This window comes from Furipterus horrens, unplaced genomic scaffold (genome assembly GCF_987537825.1).
Source record: "Furipterus horrens unplaced genomic scaffold, mFurHor1.1.pri manual_scaffold_11, whole genome shotgun sequence".
NCBI classification, from domain to species: Eukaryota; Metazoa; Chordata; class Mammalia; order Chiroptera; family Furipteridae; genus Furipterus; species Furipterus horrens.
Window position 1 is genome coordinate 85,110,480 of NW_028327181.1, and position 23,524 is coordinate 85,134,003.

At 38.4% G+C, this 23,524-nt stretch overlaps 1 protein-coding gene and 1 pseudogene across 1 annotated transcript in view; one reads left to right on the top strand and one right to left on the bottom strand.

The window, feature by feature from the left end:
* The first annotated feature begins 1,569 nt into the window (after positions 1-1,569).
* The window catches only part of APPBP2 (amyloid beta precursor protein binding protein 2), a 46,334-nt gene continuing 24,379 nt past the window's right edge, over positions 1,570-23,524 (top strand). The window contains exons 1-3 of the mRNA XM_090291766.1: positions 1,570-2,002; positions 18,832-18,920; positions 22,221-22,372. Coding sequence (XP_090147892.1) covers positions 1,865-2,002; positions 18,832-18,920; positions 22,221-22,372 — 379 coding nt within the window. The 5' untranslated portion in view covers positions 1,570-1,864. The remainder of the gene's footprint in view (positions 2,003-18,831; positions 18,921-22,220; positions 22,373-23,524) is intronic.
* LOC149998682 (polyadenylate-binding protein 4 pseudogene) lies at positions 8,968-13,160 on the bottom strand (annotated as a pseudogene).

Here is a 23,524-nt window from a genome sequence, read left to right on the forward strand (position 1 = left end):
GACCACACTGTCTATATCCATTTTGGGATGTCTAATCCTGTCCAGCAGCATCTAAGGTCCATAAAGCAATCAATATGTGTGTCTGATACAACCTGTTTATAGGATCTGAGTCCAGATACCAATTCAACCAACATGTCCTAGAACACCTGCATTCAATTTCAGGGGATTAATGGGTCCTTTGAGGTAGGATTGCTGGATAAAATACAGATGCCCAGTTAAATTTGGATTTCAGATAAATGATGGTTATTTGCATGGATAATTACGCATTTTTGTGGGAAGAGGATCAAACAGCCTCTAAAGGTCTAGGTCTAAGAACTACTGATACAGGATTTGCTGAAGGAACTAATGTATTTGAATGACTAGACATGGTGGGGAAAACTACTGCATGTATGATAACATACTTATATTTTAAAAATCTATCATTGTTTATCTGAAATTAAAACATAACTGGACATTTGTTCGTTTTTTACTTGCTATGTCTGGCAACGCTACCTTAAGGCCAACCACAGCTTTCTTAGGTATGTGGATTAGAGTAACAACTGGTACAGACAAGAAGAGGACTAAGTCTTCTTTCTTTTTCGCCAAATTATTTAACCACTCAACACTGAAATACCCAGGCGAACTGGAAGAACCACTTCCAATTCCTTTAGTTCTAAATATCAGGATATTATCATCATTGTTGTCTTCAGGTTTTACCTTGTTATAGAGTGACTATGAGATTAAAGTGTCACCAATTATGGCCCGTAACTTCCTTATTAAATTCCTCAAGCAGAAAAATGTTGAATAAAGTTCTTGAAATCGCAGACTTGGAAAATTAAGTTACATATATAGCTGATGTTCAGGCTGAGGAAGGAAGGAAATTGCAACAAGTGCTCTCAATTATTCAACAATCTCCTGAAGCCCAGACTAGAATTGTGGGGAAAAAACTGAAACCCTCATTTCTATCCTACTACTGAGTCCTATCACCACTATTTGTGAACTCCATAATCAGGCTAACCTTCCTAATAAATTTTTCTAAAGCAAGAGTTCTTTTCTTCTCTCTTTCTCAATTTTGTTTGGAAAAAGAAACACGGTTTAAAAAAAGTTCAAACAGTGAGAATGGTTATACCATGAAATGCAAGTCTCCCTTCCATTCTGACCCCTAGTCCCTGGACCAAAGGTTCTTAACTTAGCTTAGGGAATGGAGTCTAAGCCAAGGTTTCTAGAGTACTGTGAATTCCCGAATGTATAATTTTCAATGTACTCATTATTGTGCATTTTTGCGAGACGAGGAGGATCCAAATTTTTACCTGAGCCACGAAAGGGGCAGTGCGTAAGGCAGGTTCTGCTGAAGGGACTGATGCGCCCAACTGACTCGGAATGTGCAGGTAAAAAAAAAAAACAAAAAAACTGGTCCCTGTGTAAAAAGTCTACCCGAGTCCACACAACTGCGGTTCCTTGGAAGAAAGTACGTTCTCGGTGGAACGGGTCACAGCTCTTTCCTTTCCAAGTTTTCCGCCTGCCGCATTCCTTTCCTCCAGCGCGTCGGCGTGCTCTGACGTCATGACGGCGCACACGCAGTCCCGCCCCTGCAGAGATCGACGCTGGGACGGAACCCGGGTTTCTGTTAAACCCGGAATGTGAGGCCTTGGCTCGCTGTGCCCTGCTCCCTGTCCCGCTCTTCACCGGGGCCTACGGCCGCTGCCGCTGCCCCAGAGCTCGCCCCCGGAGAAGCCAGGGTGGCCGTGCCCTTCTGCCGTGAGCCCGCGTGGGTGGCTGCCGCCTTCCCTCCGAATCCTCCGGGGCCGCAGAGGAGTTCGCTACGGAGGGAGGCGGGGGCCTTCGGGAGGAGGAGGCGGAGGAGGCGGAGGAGGAGGCAAGGAAGATGGCGGCCGTGGAACTAGAGTGGATCCCAGAGACTCTCTACAACACCGCCATCTCCGCCGTCGTGGACAACTACATCCGTTCCCGCCGAGACATCCGCTCCTTGCCGGAGAATATCCAGTTCGATGTTTACTACAAGGTACAGACCGTGGGCCTGTTCTTTGCTATGCCGCCGACACCCGAGGGGGCCGCACCCCCTTCCACGTCTGCGAACCCCCGCAGTTAACCCCTCACCCCTCGTAGCATGGTGGTCTCCCGGGACATCTGGTGCAATCTCGGAGTTTACAGTATAGAAACACCCTAGCTCCATAGTCTCTGTCCCTTAGCTCTTGGGTCTTGATTGGTATCTCTTCCAAATGGGTCCCCGGTTTGGTGTTCCCTCCTACACTGTGCCCCCCGAAATTGGCCTTTGGGTGGACTTTCTCTGTTGCGCCCCTGTCCCACTCAGTCCTTCCCTTCTAGCCTGTGTCTTCGGGATATTTTCTGCCCTCTTCCAGTTAAATGTCAGCATCAGCTGAACCTTTTGCTCTGTTCTCCCCCACCCCCGCCCCCTTCCTCCTCTCCTAGCCGTCCTCCTTCCCGAGTATTTTTCCCTGTTTCGTGTTCCTTGGTTTCTCTTTCCTTATCTTAATCGAGAGGGAGTTGAGGAATTCTTAGAAACAGTTATGTGTATTATTCGCCTATTTTTTAAAGCTTTGGTTTTCGTTTGTATTTGGAGTCAAATTGGGGATTTAATTAACATGGAAGTGTTGATAAACTATTTGAAAGGAAGGGGGTAAATCCTAAAAGAACAATGCTTTAGAATTTAAATTATGTTCATGTGTTTGGAAGTTGCAATCTTGCAGCATTCCTAAATCGCTCCCCCTCAAAAATCACTACAAAAAGTCTTCAAGTCACTCTCCAAGGAGTTTCAAGAGTAAGATTTAGATGTGGACAATTTTTGCAGTGTTTAGAGAGGGAGGAGAACTTTATGGACTTGGAGCCTCCCTTTTCCTCCCCGCACCCAACATTCGAATGTGAACAGTGGATTTATTATTCACTTCTCCTTGCCTTGAAATTGGCGTGGATAACTCCTATTCTCCAGTAGCCACCCATAGAAAATTTGACCAAAAATAGAGCATGATTTATTTTTTTAGATCTTAGTTATTTCCTCTTGCTTTGATGTTGGCTGGAACAGTGTAACTGATATTTAACAGATGTGTATGTTCTCATATATGTATGGTGTTTTATCGCAGTTTTTTTATTGGGAAGATTGCCTGCTTTCTCCATCCCAGAATAATTTTTCAGAAAGCAGCCGACTTGATACATTCTACTAAATCTAACTGCTTTACACCAATTCTAAAAATTCAGATGTTTTCCCCCTAAATATTTGGAGAAGGTTCATTTTGGTCATTCATATTGATATGTTGTGGGAGGGAGGTTAGAGAAAAACCTCCCTTCATTCCAAATCCCTTTGATACATTGACATTTGTATACATCTATTGTATTTTAAGATTCATTCTTCCCAGGGAAGGTTGAGTGATTTTTCTCAGTTGGAAACTTCCACTCTGTATATGTGCTAACTTTGTCCATTTTATTAAATCATATGCAATCTTTTACACTTTTAGGGAAAAGTCATTGGAAATTTCATCAGAGTACATTTAGTAGTTGTATTCTCTCAAAATGAAATACTTGGATATCTTCTAGTAACTTGCTTCTAATTGAAGCTTCCCATTTGAAGATTGTTATTAGTAAGTATGAACAGATGATGCTTTTCCCGCATTTTCTGTTTCATGTAGTTCACGAAGTTTTAATATTGCTTCTTTCTGGTATACTTTTACCCATAATAGTTGTATGTCTGTGGAATATGGCACTGTGCTAAAGTGAAGGGAGTTATTTTACATGTGCCTGAAACTAAGTAAAATCTTAAAAAAAAAAAAAAAGATACATACACTTAAGAAAGTTCATAGCAAGACAATTTATAACCAAGAAGTGGAAGTTGTTTAATAAATAAATTGTGGAATAGTCATAAAATGGACTATTACACAGTGAAAATGAATGAACTGCACCTGTTTGAAATCATGGATGAATATCACAAATGATATTCAGTGAAAGAAACCAGTAACAGGAGTACATACCAGAGGCTCCCAAACTTTCTCCTTTCACTGCACTTGGTTCATGGCACCTCTAGGTTGAAAGAACAGGTATTATTAAGTAGTTAGATACAAATAGCTTAGTAATACCTATGTCCTAACAACTTAAGAGCCATTAAAAAGTAGTGTGCAAAAATGTCTTTTAAATTATTTTAGAGAGAGAAACATTGATTTGTTGTTTGATTTATTTATTCATTTATTGGTTGATTCCTGAATGTGCCTCAACTGGAGATCAAACCCACAACCCTGGCACATCAGGATGACACTCCAGTGATTTTATACTTCATTCTTAAATAACCACAATTATTAGTGGTTATTTTCTATTTTGTATTGATTTTTGCACATTACTTTAGCAGTCACTGCAAATGTAGCTTCACAAAATAAAACATTGAAAAGAATATGGCAATCAAGTCATTATCACAATGAAGCTGCCAGTCACCAGCTGCCCATGGCTGGGGCCCTCTGAATCATCCAAATATTTTCCACCAAGGAAAATTCAAGCTTAATGAAAAATTTAACACAGGCATGTTGCTCTAATTGCTCAGTCATTTTGAATGCGATGGCCACACAGTACGTGTGCTCACTCAACAGTATCTACCTCCCTCACTGACCAGTACAGTGAGGTCATCATTGTTTATGCATGCGCATTCCAGTCCACTTTCCTTGGCTGCCAGGTTACATTTATGTCGCACAAACCATCCTCGCTGTATTAACAATGGCTGGACTTTTTCTGGACAGCCCTCATTGGATTCAGTGTAGACTTAATCAGAATCCCAAAAACATATTTTGGAACCATGTTTAAAAACTTAAAGATGTTTAATGGGGGAAAATGTTTTTAACTTACATAATGAAGGCTTAAAGTTTGTGAAAATACTCAAATTTCCTGTAAATCAATAAAAGGAGGACTGAAAAGAAATGTGCCATTATGCTGACAGTGATTTTTCTCTTGATGGTAAAATTGAGTGAATGTTTCGGTTTTTTTTATAAATTATTTTCTATTTTTTCCTAAAAATGTATGTGTAATTCTTATGAAGTCAGAGGCAATACATGTTTTAGAGTTGGTTATTTAGAACACAGAATGTGTTTTCTTTAACCATACTATCCTCTCTCTCTTGCCTCATGGATACACTTCTAGTTTTCACCACATACTGGTAGCAAAGCTTAAAAAGAGCTGAGAAACTTACCCAAATATAGAGATCACTTATATGTATTGAGTTAAATATAGCTGGTTATCATTATTGGTTTGATCTTATATCTAACAAGATTCCTGTTTTGACCTTCCAATTATATCATGGTAGCATCTTCCACCATTAACACGATCATGGTATCTTGAAAATTGTGCCATTGACCCATCAAGTGAGCAATAGAGTTCAAGAATCTGGGTACTAGACATAAATTCATCCCTGTAATGATTTGGGAATAGAGGAACTTTTTTTAATACTAAGAGGCTTTATTCTCAAGTTCTGTAAGTTGCAGTCTCCTTGGTGGAATTCTTTACCCTTAAGTACCGAAGAACCAAGGTTCTCAAAATTTTCAAATTCAAAGTTGATAAAAAAAGAAAATTAAACCCTATTTTGCATTTTATCAAAATCTTTCATAAAGGGGCCCTGGCTAGTGTCACTCAGTGGATTGAGCACTTGCCTGTGAACCAAAGGGTCGCCAGTTTAATTCCCAGTCAGGACACATGCCTGGGTTGCAGGCCAGGTCCCCAGCTGGGGGCATTCGAGAGGCAACCACACATTGATGTTTCTCTCTCTCTCACACACACTCACTCACTCTCTCTTTCTTTCTTTCCTTCCCTTCCCCTCTTTCTAATAATAAATAAGATCTTTTTTAAAAAATCTTTCATAAAGGGGAAAGAAGACTGCCAAGTTTTGCCTAAATATAACTACTAGCACTAGAGTCATTGTGGGAAGGAGCTGACTAGTTTCTCTTTCCATCCCTCCTCCCACTGACACTGACCACTGAAAGATTCAGGATCTCAGAGAGTAGTCTTAAGGCCAGAAAAGAAATGAGGAGGGGGAAACAGTCACAGGGGCTGGCAGGGCGATGCCCTCTCTGGAGTGGGGGGTGGGGGGTGGGCTCAGTTTATTGTTTAATGAATGGTGGATTAGTGGACAGCATATTTAAACTTTAGTAAAAAGTTGTCCTCACATTTCAGTGTTAACTGTCTGTTTCTTGTACTTATTAATACAGTGAACATGTCCACTTAACCTTTTGGCTTACTAATAAAGCATTTTACCCTACAAGATAAGAATAATATGTTGGTCCAAGATGGAGGCTTAGACGGACACGCTAGGTCTCCCTCTACAACTAGAGAGGAATACAACTACTTCAAAACAAAGGATAACTAGAAATTCCAGAAAATAAAACTACACGGAAGCCCAACATATGAAGTTATAAACCAGCGGTGCCATTTGGGCAGGTAAGAGTTAAAGAGGGCAGTGCTGTTTGCGGTCGCACCTGAGACAGCGGCGGGGCGGCGAAAAATCCCGGCGGCAGTCAAGCCCCTGGCAGTGCGCGACCCCAGCACTGGGGAAAGCAGCCACCGCATCGCCTTGAACAGTGAGGCCCAGGGGGGCGAGAGGACGGATCCCGGTCTCCTAGCTGAATAACTGTGTGAATCCATCTTGGACCCCCGCCCCCAAAGAAAGCACCACAGGGCTGCGAAATAGGTCGCAGACAGGCGCCGGTCGCTGATTTGTGACGCGTACGCAGGCACTGCCCCCTGCCCCCTATAGCCAGCCCAAGAAAACAAAACGCATCTGTCAAAATGAGGCAGACAACTATAGAAATCCCGGTGACACAACTCACCAGGCAACAGATAGAGAACCTGACAGATGAACAGATAAGAAACCTGTCAGAGGCTCAGTTCTGGGCCATTGTTATCAGGTGGCTTACAGAATTCACAAAAGAGCAGGAAAAAGATAAGAAAGAAGCGAAAAACATTCATAACGAAAGGAACAAAACCGCATACGAGACAGATGGTGAGGAAAAAAAATCCAGAGTTCATTTCAACAAACTGGAATATGGAGAAGGAACAAGCAGTCAACCAATGCAGCGAGAGGAAATGGGAAGCAACAATGAGAGGATCAGAAACCTCTGGGACAGCTATAAAAGGCCCAACATAAGAATCATTGGTTTGCCAGAGAGTGAGGAAGATGAACTAGAACTTGAAAAATTGAGTGAAAATATAATAAAGGAGAACTTCCCAGACTTGGGGAAGGGAATAGACTTGCAGGTCCAGGAAGCAAGGAGAGTTCCCAAGAGACTGGACCCAGGGAGAACCACTCCAAGACACATTATAATCAAAATGTCAAAAATTAAAGATAAAGAGAGAATCTTAAAAGCAGCAAGAGAGAAGAAAAGAATTATGTACAAAGGGGTCCCAATTAGACTATCAGCTGACTTCTCAAGGGAGACCCTACAAGCAAGAAGGGACTGGCAAGAAATATTCAAAGTAATGAAAATCCAAAACCTACAACCACGAATACTCTATCCAGCGAAATTGTCATTCAGAATAGAAGGACAGAGAAAGTGTTTCCAGGACAAAATAAAACTGAAAGAGTTCATTAGATCCAAACCACTGTTATATGAGATGTTAAAGGGACTGGTTTAAAAAACAGAAGCTAGGGAGATGAAACAAAGGCAAACTAAACAGGCAACGAAAGTGGAAAAGGAACTGTGGGTACGGGAAGCATATTGGGGGGAGGTCAACAGGGAGGGGGAGTGGGGAGAGGGAGGGAGATGATATAGGAATTGGGGATCATGGTAGGAGGGAATGGAATAGACGGAGAGAGGTTGGGAGGAACTGTATGCACAACTAATGGACATAATCTAAAAGGGGGGGACAACTGGAGGGAGGGGGGCCACCGGGTGGAGGGGAGCAGAGGGAAGGGAAATTGGCACAAATGTAATATTTTAATCAATAAAACATTAAAAAAAAAAAAAGAATAATATGTTGGTCAGTTGTATTTAAAAAGAAAAAAAAGTATGACATATAGAGTGTAGAACAGCTGAGAAATTAATGTTAATAAGCAAGAAATTTAAATATTGATGTATTTTCAGAAGATAGCATTTGCCTTTTAATTACATGTGCATTATATTAAGATACTTCTACGGTACTTTAATTCAAGAATTTATAATTGAGGTCATAGACCCTAGCAGGGTAGCTCAGTTGGTTAAGAGCGGGCTCTCTCTCCAGTCAGGGCACATACAAGAAGCAACCAATGAATGCATAAATAAGTGGAAAAACGAATTGATGTCTCCTCTGTCTCTAAAAATCAATAAAAACAATTACAGTGGTACTTCAATACTTGTCATTAATTTGTTCTGGAACTTGTGATGAGTGCCAAAACCCATGAGTACCAAGCAAGCAACGTATCATGAAGCATTTTCTCTCGGGCAGCATGGTGATTCATTTAGGATCTAGCAAGTGCGACGAGTCCTAAGCAAGCACTGAGTGCTGACCTTTTTTTCTGTCAAAATGTGACAAGTACTGAGGTATGACTGTAAATATAATCTGAGATCTCAGTGCAGTCAAACAATGGATAAAGGGCATTACATGAAGTATACAATATAAGAACAAAGTAAAGGAGTATCAACATTATAGCCCAGTTGTGAGTTTTTTCAGAATTACATTTCAGATGAATTTTTTTATGGAGTTTTTTTCTTTACTGAGAAACTTAAGACTTGGGTATATCAAATACAACCAATTTCTGGGGGGAAAAATAAAAACCCACAATAGAAAAAAAGACAACACTATCTGGACCATAGCAGAGCCCAAAGAATATATTCTTTGAAGTGAAAAATTTTAGGAACTTCATAATTGACCTTTTGCTACAAAATGACCTATTAAATTTGCAATTTGTGATTCTTGATGTTGAGGTCCATAGGAAAAACTAGGAAGTCTTCAAACCTTGAGCTGAACTTCAGGAGGGGTTATTTGACTTTTGAATCAGTTTTTCCTTGTCTAAGAAGTAGCAATAGCAACAGTTCCCACCTTCTGGGCAACTTCTTTCTTGGCGTGATGAGCCTGTAGTACTGCTACAGCTTCATTCACCTTGGAGTGCAGACACTCCAGGGACTGCAGGATGTGCGGCAGCTCAGAGTTGTCAATCTCCAGCAGCATTTCTGTGATCTTGCCAGCCAGGTTCAAATGCATGGTTTGGATGAGTGGGAACAAATGTTCTCCCAGCATCCGCTTCTGTTCCCGGTGGGGGGGCGGGGGGTGCTGTGTCAGCATCGAGGCAGTCAGGGGCTCCTGCCCCTGCACATGGACTGCAGGCTGGGATGCCTGCAGAGGCAGTATGGCACGGTGAGGGCTAGGGACACTGGAGGCGTACTTGTAAGGTGCCACAGCCTGCGGAGCAGCAGCAGCCACAGCACCACAAGATGCTAAGCTCTGTACAGCTGTGGGAACACCTCTAGACTGGCAGCTTTCAGTCAGCCCTTGCTGGGCAGTTCCAGCCCCATCAAGGTCCGTAGCCAAGCCGTGCCAGGACTCAGACCTGACTCTCTGAGCAGTAGTAGGGAGGACACGAGAGGCTGGACCATTACCAGTTGGAGCCAGATGGCAAAGAGTTGGGAAAAGGTCCAGCCTGGCGTATAGCAACTTGGCATTCTCTGGAAGCCTTGAGGTCTCCCACCTTGCTGCCAGCGTGCATTAGATCTCATCTGTGCTAACTGGTTAGGTGCGTAATATGGAGGTCTTCCCTCAGCCTGTGGAATTGCTGGCACAAAGCAGCCACCAGCTGCAGGCTGGAATTGATTTAAGATGGCATTGGCAGGGAGTGCTCTCATTCCAGCCACCCGCTGTATATACTGGTTGGTCAGATGAGCCTTTTGCTTTTCCTTCCTTTGGTCCAGAGCGACGTACAGTGGCTTGGAACCCACGATGTGTCCGTTCATCTCAGTGACTGCTTTGGTTGCGTCTTCAGGAGATGAGAAGCAAAGCCAAATTTGCTTTGCTTCCCCTGTCCTCCAGCATTACCTTAGCACTGGTGATCGATCTGAAAGGAGAAAACTCTTCCCTAACTTCTCATTATCAATGGTGTCATCCAAGTTCTTAATGTAGAGGTTCACCCTGATATCAACTAATTCTCTCTTGTTCCAGCTGTTCAAATTTCCATTTTAACTCTGTGTGCTGTTCCACTTTTTTGTGTGTATGGCCTACAAAAATGACTTTCCCGCTGATTTCTTCTCCATTCATCTCTTCCACGGCCTTATTGGCATCCTTGTGTTTTTTCTTTTTTTCTTTTTTGTTTTTTGTTTTCTAATTCAGAAAGCCAAAACCTTTGGATTTCTCATTGGGATCTCTCATCACTTGACACTTAGGGTCTTACCAAACTGAACAGGTCTTTCAGACTCTCGTTATCCATCTCTTCCCCAAAGTTTGTGATAGACACATTGATGAACTCCTTAGCTTTGACTCCAAGCTCGGCTTCTCGCTCTTTTCGAGACTTGAATCTGTCCACAACCCTTTGCCGTTGCTGAGGAGCATGCCTTTCATCTTCTCGATGGCCGTGTCTGCAGCCTCTTGGGTCTCGAAGTGAACAAAGCATAACCCTTAGAGCCGTTCTCATCACACACACTCGCAGGATGGAATGTTTCCAAAAGGGGAAAAAGTATCATAGAGTGCCTTGGTATCTAGATTTGTCCAGGTTCTTGATGGAGATTCATCCCACAGCAGATTTCCTCAAAGAGGGATCCATCCCTCTGAGACCACGTGATGTGGATTGGCTTTCCCTTAATCGCATACAAGTTCCTGGTATTCCAGGCCCCCTCAGCATCAGGTCTGCGTCAGCCGGCCGAAGTTGACGTACGCATAACCCAGAGGCTGTACGGCCCCGCAGCACTGAACTTTTCGTACAGCATGGCCTCGGTGACGTCCGAGTGCAGGTCACCCACGGACGGGGAGGCCACAGGGTAGCTGCTGGCGCAGAATTCATTTCCCCAGCCCCCCCCCCCCCCCAAGCCCGGCTAGGAGAACTTCTAGGAACCTCGTGGGACAAAAAGGGCTCTTCTCGGAGCCAGGGCTGCGCTGCAGCCACCTGTGAGCCTAGTGAAGCTGAGAAGCTGGAATAGCCTAAGAGACCACAGACAAAAGGCCCTCAAGAACAGTATGGCCTTTTCTGGGAGTTTGTAATTTTCAGCTATTCTGGTCTGAAGCTCCAAATTCAAAAACTTATTAAAATGGGGATTTCCCTCCAAATTATAAAAATTCGTCAACAGGCAACCAAACAGTGCCCACGCTACCTCCCGGAAACCTGTTTTTCTATAAATCAGGCCTCAGGCTCCTGGCGGCTTAAGATTATAACAGCCAGAGAAAAGGGATACAAAATATTTGTGCCGGCTCGGGGAGCCTGGGGGACCGACCGCGCAGCCGCCTCACCGCTGGGCCGCGGAGGCCATGCGGCGCAGACGGGCGGCAGGAGCGCCACGTGGACGCACGTGGACGCACGTGGCTCCCCACCACACCGACAGACGGGGCCCGGCGGACGCCCCCGTGCGGTGGCCACAGCGGTGGCAGGCGGGCAGGCTGGAAGTGTGCAAAAGTGACGTGTCTGCGAGTTCTCCGAGGAAGATTCGCTTTTTCTTTGTTTTTCTTTTCTGTTCCTGTCTTTTTCTCAGATTTTAAAGCGTTTTCGTTTTGGGGTTTTTATGTTTTAGTCTTTTATCCTTTTTGTTTTCTTTTTTCTTAAGTCTGCTAGGCCTGAAAACAGCAGAGCCTGCCTCGACCCGGGGTGGAGAGAGATCAGATGAATTTTGAGATTAGAGAACAAGAATAAATGTAGCTTTTAAGTGATGATAGCATATGTATTAAAACAAAATATTGCTACTCTTATTTATTTTAGAGGTAAATGATATATTTGTTTAGCGATTAAGGATACATTATTTTTTTAAAAACCTTTTATTATAGGAAAAAAACACAAAAGTAGATAATATAGAATAATGGACCTCCATGTGTTCATCTCCTAGCTTTAACAGTTAAAATTCTTGGCTACTTTTGTTGTTCAGTCTGTTCTCACATCAGCAGTTGTGCTTTTCTATAGTATTTGGGAGCAAATCAGGACATCATATAATTTTATCTGTAACTATTTTAGTAGCTCTCATACTATCGTAACACCTAAGAAAAATTAACAACAATTTCTTAATATTAAAATATCCAGTCATTGCTCAAATTTTCAGTTGTTTCAAATGTCAAATATGTGTATACCTTTACTTGTTTGGGTCAGGATCCAAATAAGCTCTATACCTTGTCTGTTGACTACTATATCTCTTAAATCTCTCTAGGTCTGTGGGTTTCCTTTCCAACTGTTTTCATATCTTTATAATTTATTTGTTGAAGAAACAGGGTGCTTTGTCCTGTAGAATCTAGTTTCCTGTAGTCTAGATTTCAGTGATCAAGATATAAAACATCATCATCCCTCTGGCCTTTGCTTCCATGGGGACTACATGGGTTTCACTGGTTTCAGGTCAGTTTTTAGTGCCAGTTTCTGGATTTGGGCTCTGTAAATTGTCTAGGTACGAATTATGAATTTGGACTGCATACTCTTATATGTCTTAGGCTGGAGGTTTCAGTTTTTCATAGCTGACTTTATACCAGGGCTGTGGGAGATGTTCTGGACTTTTTCTTCTCCTGGCTTTCTAGGCAGGTAGTTTAGCTCCAGGTCCCTTTTCTTACAAAGATCTACCTGCTGCCTGGACTTGTTCTTATCTGGTCTTTGTACTCTAGCCCCAAATCATCCAGAAGTATAAACTATTCTGTTTTTCTTCCAGCCATTTTTGAGTTTATGTCTTCTTAATTTGGGGGAGATGTGGAGTTTCTACTCTTGGTTTTAAACTTGGCTATTTATCCAAAAGTTACTTGGTGATATTTTATACAGCATTTCCCTGTGTTTGAAAAGGGGCTGGAAGGTTTTCACATGTGTGTGATCTTCCATGTTGCTAGAAGCTTTATTCCCATTTCTCTTCAAAATTCAGTGGAAATTTATCCTTGGAGTATTTTATTTGTGTTTCTAATTCTAAAACTCTGCCTACCTCCATTGTATGAAATCTATGACTGTTGTTTTACTGCTCTGACAGATTTTAAATTTTTTGAGATTGAAGAACAATTCCTACTCACTTTGTATTACTATGGTGACCATAGTCTGATATCACCATATCCCCAATACCTACCATAGTGCTTTACGCAAATGTTCCTGATATTTATTGAGTTAACAGAAACAAATAAGTAGAATGGTCCTATCTATAATATTCTTGCCTTTGATGTGAAAATCACAAAGATAAAACAGGTTCTGTAAGGTAAGAGTTTCATGTAATGCATATACCCAGGTTACTTGGTTAAAGATTAGATACTAAAACAGGAAACACTTATTTTTCTCTATAAACTTAAGCAGCTATAATTTAGTATTTGTTCTTGATTTTTCCATTCAGGCACTGGCACTTTTATGTTCTTCATGACTAGGTTATTAAGTTTGCATTGAAATTTGGTCTCAGTTCAGTACTTGAGCACTGTTCTACATAGAGTGTACTGTACAGATGGACATAAGACTATCTAGGAAATGTTTCTCATTAAGGTGCTTAGAGTCTGCTTGCGGAGACAATAAGCAATAACTGTGTGTGAAATTGGGGTTTCTCTCTAGTGTCAAATTTATCAGATGTTTGGGCAGTTTCAGTAAATAATGATAAACTCCAGAGTAGAGACTGTCTTAAATTTTTTTCTTCTAAGGTTCTGAGTTGAAGCCAAAGTAGATCACTACCAATTTGGATTATATATTCAGAAAATATTGAATGTATATAGAGTGCTAGGCACTGTGCTAGGTATTAGGAGTATAGTGGTGACAATGGTCACCTCGTGGAGTGTAAGCTAATGGAATGACATGTTTAACAAATTATTGTTCATGTTCACATTGAGAGTACCATTGAAAAGTTTTAAAAGGAATGACATGAAATAATTTTCTTTTTTTTTTAAATGTTTTAAAATTTATTGATTTGAGAGAGAGACATTGATTTGTTGTTCCACTTAGTTACACATTCATTAGTTGCTTCTCCTCTGTGCCTTGACCAGGAGATCAAACCTGTAACTTTGGCTTATAGGGAGGACATTCTATAATCAGCTGAACTACCCGCCAGGGCCTAACTTATGTTTTTAAAAAAGATCATTCTGGCTACAGTGTGGACAGTTGAATACAGGAAGACAAGAATGGTAATGGAAGAGTTCAGTTCTACCAAACCTTTGCAAGTAATCCAGATGAAAGATGGCGAGGAGGGAGAAGATAAAAGATTTGAGATATCCTATACCACAGATGTACATTTATTTATTTTTTAAGTAAATGAAACTTCACCAAATATATTTTTATTATTCTTCAAGGAAATAAACCAATTTTGTTGAATAAATGCACTGAAATTTTTAACTGAAGACAAATACCGATAGAAATGATGTACATTTATTGAATATCATTCCAGATTTTTTAAAAAACTTATGCATATGTGATGGTAGATATATAATTTTGAAACAAAAGTTTTCTGAAAATTTGTTTTGTATGTATCATGGTAATTTTTCCTTGATAACAACCCCTTTTTATATCTGAAGATTTTTACTTTTCAATGACTCAAAGAAGGGTAACTTAACAGTTTCAAACATGGGTGAGCTACCTGAGTTTCATAGATAGTGTATGGAACTTTTCAGTTATTCTTAGACCATAATTGTGGACTCAATTTCTTTTATATTTTTTTCTAAACTTTTCTAAATTTTTGTTTTGGGAAGTTAGTTTAATTGTTTGTATGCTAATTTGATGTTAAGACTAAGCTGTTCACTCTTAGCCTGTCGTAATTTGGGTAATTTTGAGTTGGTATGGAAAAGAATCATGCCAATTCAAAACCCCTTGAATTATTGAAGGGCTTTCATCCTCATCTTCATCTCTTAAAGAGTTCCTTGGGTTTGGGGCTATCTTGCATTGTCCTTGCAATAGTTGTCTTCAGTTTTCTGTAAGATTTTTACTTTAGTCTCTGAAAGCCTTTGCTTCTGAAGCATCACCATGAGGTTCACCTCTTTGTGTAGTAAAGATATTAAGTGTGTTTGTAATATTTTACTTAGTTTTGTTGTATTTTTAATTTTTGTTTATAGTATTTTATATTTATGGACTTTTTAGATTCTTATGTAATCACGTAACTCTTCGTGATTTTTGCCTGTGGTATAATGCTTAGAAAGACACTGTTACCAGGTAGCTTTTAACACTGATTTGTTAAATATTTAAAACTTTCATAAATCTGGAATTTATCATTTTATATTTTATTAGGGGGCATATTTGTTTCCTTATTTTTATGCCCCCTTTATTAACTAATTTTCTTCAATATTTTTTAAATGATTCCTTTATTATATGTTAATTTTTTACATATACTGAGGTCTACTTTTGAACTTCGCATTTTGTTCCATTAATTGGTCTCTCTTCATACCTATATAGTTCAGGGTGGGGCAAAAGTAGGTTTACAATTGTTTGTAGGGGAAATAATACAGTAATTAATAAAAATATAAGAATAAAATGTGTCTTAGAAGGTAATTTACCTACTTCCTTATTTTCCTTAAGGTACCAATAGCTAAGAGTAGTTGATAGAGTCCTTCAACAGCCTCATTATTTGATGAATTCAGAACATAGTATTAAACATTGTAATAATGAACTAAAGATTTTTAAAAATCTGCTATGAGACTCATTATGAAGAACCCTAGCGCCTCAGTTTTGTTTCTTCTAAGCTCTGCCCCATAAAATGTATTAATAGGGGGAAGAGGGTAGGTGGAGGTAGAAGAGGGTATGGGGGGGTAAATGGTAATGGAAAAAATACAGTAAGGTTTTTTTAATGCATTAACATAAAAAAGGATTAATCTTTAAATCTATTATTTCTATAAAAATGTTAAAAATTTCCCATCATGTATTATTTTCAAGAGGCAGTATAGTGTAGGTTATTAAGAATATGGATGTAAGGACAAACTGCCTGGGACCAGGTTCTTGCTTTGCTACTTCTTAATTGTGTGATTTTGAGCAGGTTATTTTTTTTTAAGACTTTATTTATTTTTGGAGAGAGGGAAAGGGAGGAAGAAAGAGGAGAGAAACATCAGTTGGTTGCCTCTCACATGCCCCCAAAGAGGGGACCTGGCCCACAACTCAGGCATGCGCTCTGATTGGGAACTGACCACCTTTCGATTTGCTGGACTCTCCCCAATCCACTTGAGTCAGGGCTTGAGCAGGTTATTCTAACTTTATATGCCTCAGTTTCCTCATCAGTATAAGGATAGAAAGAGTTACTTATGAAAACCACTTAGAATACTGGCTGGCACATGTAAGATTTTTGTAAGAATTAGATATGGTTTTTATTCTGGATCAGTATCCAAAAATCCTATTCAAAAAAATGCATAAATTTGCATTTTTTGGCTAAATCTGATAAAGATTATTTGAAACAATTTAATCATTACTCTCTCCTGAGAATTTAGATGTGAACCCTTTTTTAGCCAGAGAAATTGAACAGCTGAGTAAAAAAAAAAAAAAAAATGCTTGTATTTGTTAATAGGGTATATTTACAATTATAACTAAGTGGCAACTTTTCTAAATTTTTAATTTAAAAGCCCATTTAATAGGATATACCAGTTTTCAGTTATTAAAGAGATACTATGAATTGTAGAACATATAAAGTTTAATTGTTTTTGACTAATGATTACCAACTAAAAAGTTGTACAGATTGTTTTCATTTTTTCTACTTAAAAAAGAACTTTTAAGCCTTAGTTTGCCGATGATGAGTTATTTTGGTAAGACTCTTAAGATTGTTTTGTCCTGTAATGTTTTGTGGAATATGTATATATATTTATTATGCATTTGTTTTTCTGCCCCAAATCAGAAATTTACCACATTGTAAAGCCCCTAAATAGGAATTTGGTCATAAATTATTAGCTTTATTTTCCCTGAGTTATTCTCTGTCAGTTGATAGTTAAATAGTTAATAGTTAAAGTAAAACGTGACAGTGATTAATAGTAGTGAATTTTACTGTATACATTCCCAGAAGCTTTTTTTTAATATCAGAAAACATAATCCTCTCCAAAAATAGCAAATCTTCCGTTATGAAGGTTTGTTGTTAACTGAATGTCCAACCATTATGTGAAGATAACATTTCTGCCTCTTCCTGAGCCTGTTGCTTCTCCCCTCCATCAATTGTTATGGATTTTCCATAGCAGCTGTTACTGATCTGCATTAATATATCTACCTAATTTGACTTGGCTTCCTTTGTGACTAGTAACTTAGGCCCAAGAGTTTCCTGACTTTGTAGTGTGTTTTCCCTGAGCAAAGTTAACTGGCTCGATTGGGAAATAAACTCTAGATCTTGTCCTCTTTCTGAAACCAGTATTCTCATCAACTAAGCTAAGTGTTAAGTGCCTTTAGTATAAAGTACATTAATGTAGCCAAATTCCTGCCTTTTGAGACACTGTATTTATATAGCATATATCAATTCAAAAACATTTGATAAGGTGGAGTTGGGGAAAAGAGGGGCAATAGTATTTGTCTCCTTTTAACCATATGCATGTATTATTTGTGATAAACATTTAACATATTTATTAAAATATTAAACACATTTATTAAAATATTTTAAATAGAAGTTCTAAAAAGTTAGAAAAGTGAATAAATGATTGTGACAATAATTGAAAGTCCTGCTGTCCTGGATTACTTTAGACATAATCTACTGTTAGCCTCCTTATGAAGTGTTATACTCAGAACTGAACTAAGATTCTTGTAGTGGTCTGAAGAGTCTTTAGTGGGCACATTGATCAGTTCTGGCTTCTAGACATTATGTTTGCTATCAGTTTGATGATTTTACATTGATTATCCAGTTTTGTTTAAGGAAAAAAGTTAATTTTGAAAGTTGCTCCAGTATGACTTTTTAATGTTTAATAAATACATAATTATATAATACTTTGTATTACTTACATTGTACCAGATACTCTTTTACACTTACTGATTTCTTTTTTTAATTAATATATTAGTTTCAGGTGTACAGCATAGTGTTTACACCATCATAATTTACAAAGTGATCCTCCTAGTAATTCATGTACGCACCTGGCACCATACATAGTTATAGTTATTACAATATTTTTTTTAAGATTTTATTTATTTATTTTTAGAAAGGGGGAAGGAAGGAGAACAGGAGAGAAACATCAGTGTGTGGTTGCCTCTTGTGCACCTCCAACTGGGGACCTGGCCCACAACCCAGGCATGTGCCCTGACTGGGAATTGAACCAGCGACGTTTTGGTTCTCAGGCCAGCGCTCAGTCAACTGAGCCAAACCAGCCAGGGCTAGTTATTACAATATTATTGACTATGTTCCCTATGACTGCTCTTTAACTACCAGTTTGTACTTCTTAATACCTTCACCTTTCTCACCCAGACTCCCAACCCACCCTTTTTGCCTCTGGCAACCATCAATTCTCCACATCTATTAATCTGTTTCTGTTTTGTTTGTTCATTTATTTTGTTCATTAAATACCACATAATAAGTGAAATCATATGGTATACAAATACTAATTTCTAACTATCATATACAACTACTGAAATGCTTTTGTATGAATTTATAAATTTGTTAATTTAATGTTAACATTTTTCTTAGCATAAGCATCTCTCCTGATATTACTGTGTAATCATACCACCTTTGAAATAGTATTTACTAAGTTCACCAGATATTAAGTTCATCGAATTATATTCATAAAGTACAATTAAAGTAGAAATTAAATTTAAAAACTTTTAAGTTATCTTCTTTTAAAAAATAACCGTTTTGTTTTTTTTTTTAATTTCAGCTTTATCAACAAGGACGCTTATGTCAATTGGGCAGTGAATTTTGTGAATTGGAAGTTTTTGCTAAAGTATTGAGAGCTCTGGATAAAAGGTAAATTTATTAGAAACTGTGGTAAACTATACATAACCTAGATTTTACCATTGTAACCATTTTTAAGTGTAAGATTTAGTGGCATTAAGTACATTCACATTGCTTTTTGTCTTCAAGAAAGGGAGACCAAATTTATCTTCCTTGTTGTGGTTGTTACCATGTAGGAGGAGCCACATGTAGGTGTAGGTGACACAGCTATTGATTGTACTTGTGGTTCTCTTCATTGTTTTTCCCTAAATTTGCTTTAAATGCATTTTTTTTTCCTAACCCACATTTCTAGGAAAATAACATCGTTTTACTAAATACTGCTAATCTCTAATATTAATATTGCGAAGTTGTTTCATTTTTTCAACAAATTAAGTAAATAATTTGCCTAGTATATGTCAGGTATTGTTCTAGATACTGGGGTTATAGCAGTGGAAAAGATCTCTGACATCTTTTCCTCATGGATTTTGTATTTTAGAGAGGGATGATAGACTAAAACAAGTAAAAATTAACGATAATTCACTTTCAGGGATAACTTTGAAATATGGCCTGTGTACTAAGCCTATAGAGAAACTTCTTGGTTAGTTGATTAGTTAAAATTATCTATAAAAATAATAGATGAGAACTTCATTTTGGTTAAAAAAGGCTATAGAAAAACTTTGAAAAGCATTCTCTAAGATATGGTAGCTTTCCAGGATTTGAATTTCTCTCTGCAGTTCTAAGCATGGCCATTACAAAGATTTAGTGGAATACCGTTCTTTCATCTCCCAAGTTATTTTTCAACAAGTCCAAATACTTTGCTAAGTGCTTAGTATACTATTTGTGAAACTAAAAGCATGTAATTTGACATTTTTCCCCTTTATGCAAAACAGTGGCTTCATTATTTAAAATTTTGTTTTTAATTTTTTTTTTTTATGGATATAGTTCACATACCATAAAACTAACCATTTTATATTGTACCATTCATTGGCTTTTAGTGTACACAGGAGGTTTTATAGTCATTACTATCTCATTCTAGAACATTTTCATTACTCCAAAAGAAATCCTGTTGTATCTATTAACAGTCACTCCGTTTTCTTTTACCTTAGTCTCTGGCCTACCATTAATCTACTTTCTGCCTTTGGATTACCTATTCTGCACATTTCATATAAATGTAATCATAAAATATATAGTTTTTTTTTGTGTGACTGGCTTCCTTTATTTCCTATATGTAATGTTTTCAATGTTCATTCTTATATCAGTACTTTTTTCTTCTGTTTTTTTTAAGTATATTTTATTGATTATATTGTTACAATAGTTCCAGTTTTTTCCCCTTTGCTCCCCTCCGTCCAGCACCCCCCTCCCCCAACAATCCCCCCCCAAGTCTATGCCCATGGGTCATACATACAAGCTCTCCTGCCTCACCCTTTCGTATAGTCTTCTTTTTTCTAAATAATTAATTATTTTAACAATAAAAAATAACAATCCCTCCCTCTCAGACTTAAGACCCTTTACAATCTTATAAAGGACAATGGGCGAAGGTCTCGAGCTCCTCTAGCTGCTTCAAGCTGGACATGGTCGTCGTCCTACCTACCTTTGGGTCCAGAAATCCCTAATAAGAGTAGGGGTGTGGAGGGGAGGGTGGCCTTCCCACATGGGGAAGGATCGTGCAGACTCCAGGTCAGTTGGCTGTCCCCGGACAACGGCATGCTTGATTTAACAGGCTGGCATCCTTGTTGTATTCTGGAGGCAACAGATTTGGCAACAGGGTTAAAGGACAAAAGGCAGGGATTAATTTTTCAATGTCCCACATTAGGGAAAAGAAGGGCTTCTTTGTAGGAAGATGTCCCAGGCACATCTCACCTGTCCAAAACCCTTTTGCCCATTATATTTAGTTTGGGCAGAGGGAAATATTTTAGGTTTCCCCCCCCTCTCAGGCCTATGGGCTCTTTTCAGTACTTTTTTCTGTATGTTATTGCTTATATCAGTACTTTTTTCTTTTTTATGCCTGAATAATTTTCCATGTATGGATATATGGTTTTGTTTAATCATCTGTTGATGAACATTTGGTTGTTTCCCCCTTTTAGCAATGATGAATAATGCTGCTATGAAATGTTCATGGACAAAATTTTGTGTGGACATATGTTTTCAATTCTGTACAGAAAACTAGGGTATAAACATGTGATAGTCCTATGTTTAACTTTTGAGTAACCTCTAAACTGTTTTCCACAGTGGCTATACCATTTTACATTTCTACCACCAATTTATGAGGGTTCCAGTTTTTCCGTATCCTTACCATTACTTTAAAAAGAAAAATTATTATAACCATCCAAGCAGATACAATCGAATGACTAATGATGTTGAACATTTTTTGTTGTGCTTATGAGTCATTTGTATATTTTGGAGAACTATTCAAATCCACTGCACATTTTTTTAAAAATCAACTTTATTGTGGTGACATTGGTCAAGTATATAGGTTTCAAGTATATGATTCTGTGATACATCACCTGTGTTTTGCATTGTGCGTTTACCACCCAAAGTCAAATCTTCTTTTTATTTATTATTTTTATTTTCTTTTTAGAGAGAGGGAAGAGAGAGAGAGAAACATCAATGTGGGGCCATCAATGTGTGGTTGCCTCTCGCTCACCCCCAATAGGTTACCTGGCCTGCAACCCAGGCATGTGCCCTGACTGAGAATCGAACCAGCAACCCTTTGATTCACAGGCTGGTGCTCAATCCACTGAGCCACACCAGTCAGGGCTCAAATCTTCTTTTGTCACCATATATTTGACCCCCTTTATCCTTTGCAACCTCCCCATCCCCCTTTCATTTGGTAATGACCATACACTGCTGTCTGTGTCTGTGAGTTTTTGTTTTTTGTATTCATTCGTTGCTTTCAGTTTTATGTCACATATATGAGTGAAATCATATGGTTTTTGACTTTTTATGTCTGACTTATTTCACTTAGCATGATATTTTCAAGATTCATCCATGTTGCGAATGGCAGTATTTCATCTTTTCTTATCTTTGCCCATTTTAAAATTTGGTTATTGTTGTATTATAAGGCGATTTGGCTTTTAAAACTGGTGTTAAAAGTTACTTTTATTCTTTGTTGCCATCAGTTTATACATAGAGGATCACTGAGTGATCCACTTGAGAAAAGATACTAAACTAAATTGTGAGTTAGTATGGGCTCATAATTCATAAGGCAGGAAGCTTTTTGTCTTACTACATTTTGGAAAATAATGGTACTGTATTTTTAAAAAGCAAGCTAGCACTTCCTAAAAGGACAAAATACATTACCTCTATAAAAATAACTTTTTCCTTCTCTTTCAGACATTTGCTCCATCATTGTTTCCAGGCTTTGATGGATCATGGTGTGAAAGTTGCTTCAGTCTTGGCCTATTCATTCAGTAGAAGGTGCTCTTATATAGCAGAATCAGATGCTGCAGTAAAGGAAAAAGCCATTCAGGTTGGCTTTGTTTTAGGTAAGTAATGATAAAAACAGAGGACATGATATGGAATTAAACCTTCTAACAATACAGAATTCTCCCTGGACATTCCCAAAGTCTACATAAGGAGGTTATAAGAAAAACATTAGAAAAACTAGGTATGATTTATTGAACATTAACTTTTGTATCAAGCACTCTATTAGGCATTTAAGTGATATCTTTCTAAATCTTCATGTCATTCCAGTAGTGTGTTGGTATTAACAGCATTTTACAAAAGAGGAAAAAGACTAAAAAATGTTAAGTAACTTGCTCAAGTCACATAGCTAGTAGGGGAGCTAAGTTTAGAATTTTGTCTATATGATTTCAAGCCACATATCTTTCTACCATGTCATGCTGCCACGAAGCGCTTTCACCAGCTTACTATATCCTGTGGCATGGGACTTAATTCTTTTGGAGCCTGTGTTTTTCCATCTCAAAAATGAAAGTAATTCTGAAATTCTTCATGGGGGTGTTATGAGAATACTGACAACATAAACGGAAAAGGATTTTGAGGTTTTGTATGCTATCTACATAGGAAAATATTGTTTAATGTTTGGATAATATTTTATATGGTTTTCAGTAAATCTACATAGAGAACTGTTTCAGGCAATTATTTATTAAAGTTGTTGCTATCTTTTTTACTTTTTAAACATTTTTATATTTTGAAATTATTGTAGGTTTACAGACTATCAAAATCAGGAAGTTGACACTAATTTAATACTGTTAACTAGACTATAGATCTTATTTAATTTTTATTATTTTTCCATTGCACACATGTCCGCTTGTGGGTTTCTGTGCACTTGATTGCATGTGAATATTTCTATAACTCTCATTAACATCTGGGTACAGGGCTGTTCCATCTCCAAGATAACCTTTCATTTTTAACTTCTCACATTAATGTGTATATGTTCATGTTTTCTCTCTTTCTCTCACATAAATGCACATACACTTTCTTTGCCAGCAAGTTGTCACAGTCATTTTTATCAGTCTTAGAATTTCTTTGTAGTGGTCATAGACGGTTTGCTGGAGGAACTTCAGAACATTCTTTTATGAAAAGAACTCTCAGCATTTATCCTTCGATAGTCCTATGTAATTTAAATGGCAGCAAAGGGGCTTCCAGTCAAGATGGAGGGGTAGGTAGACATGCTA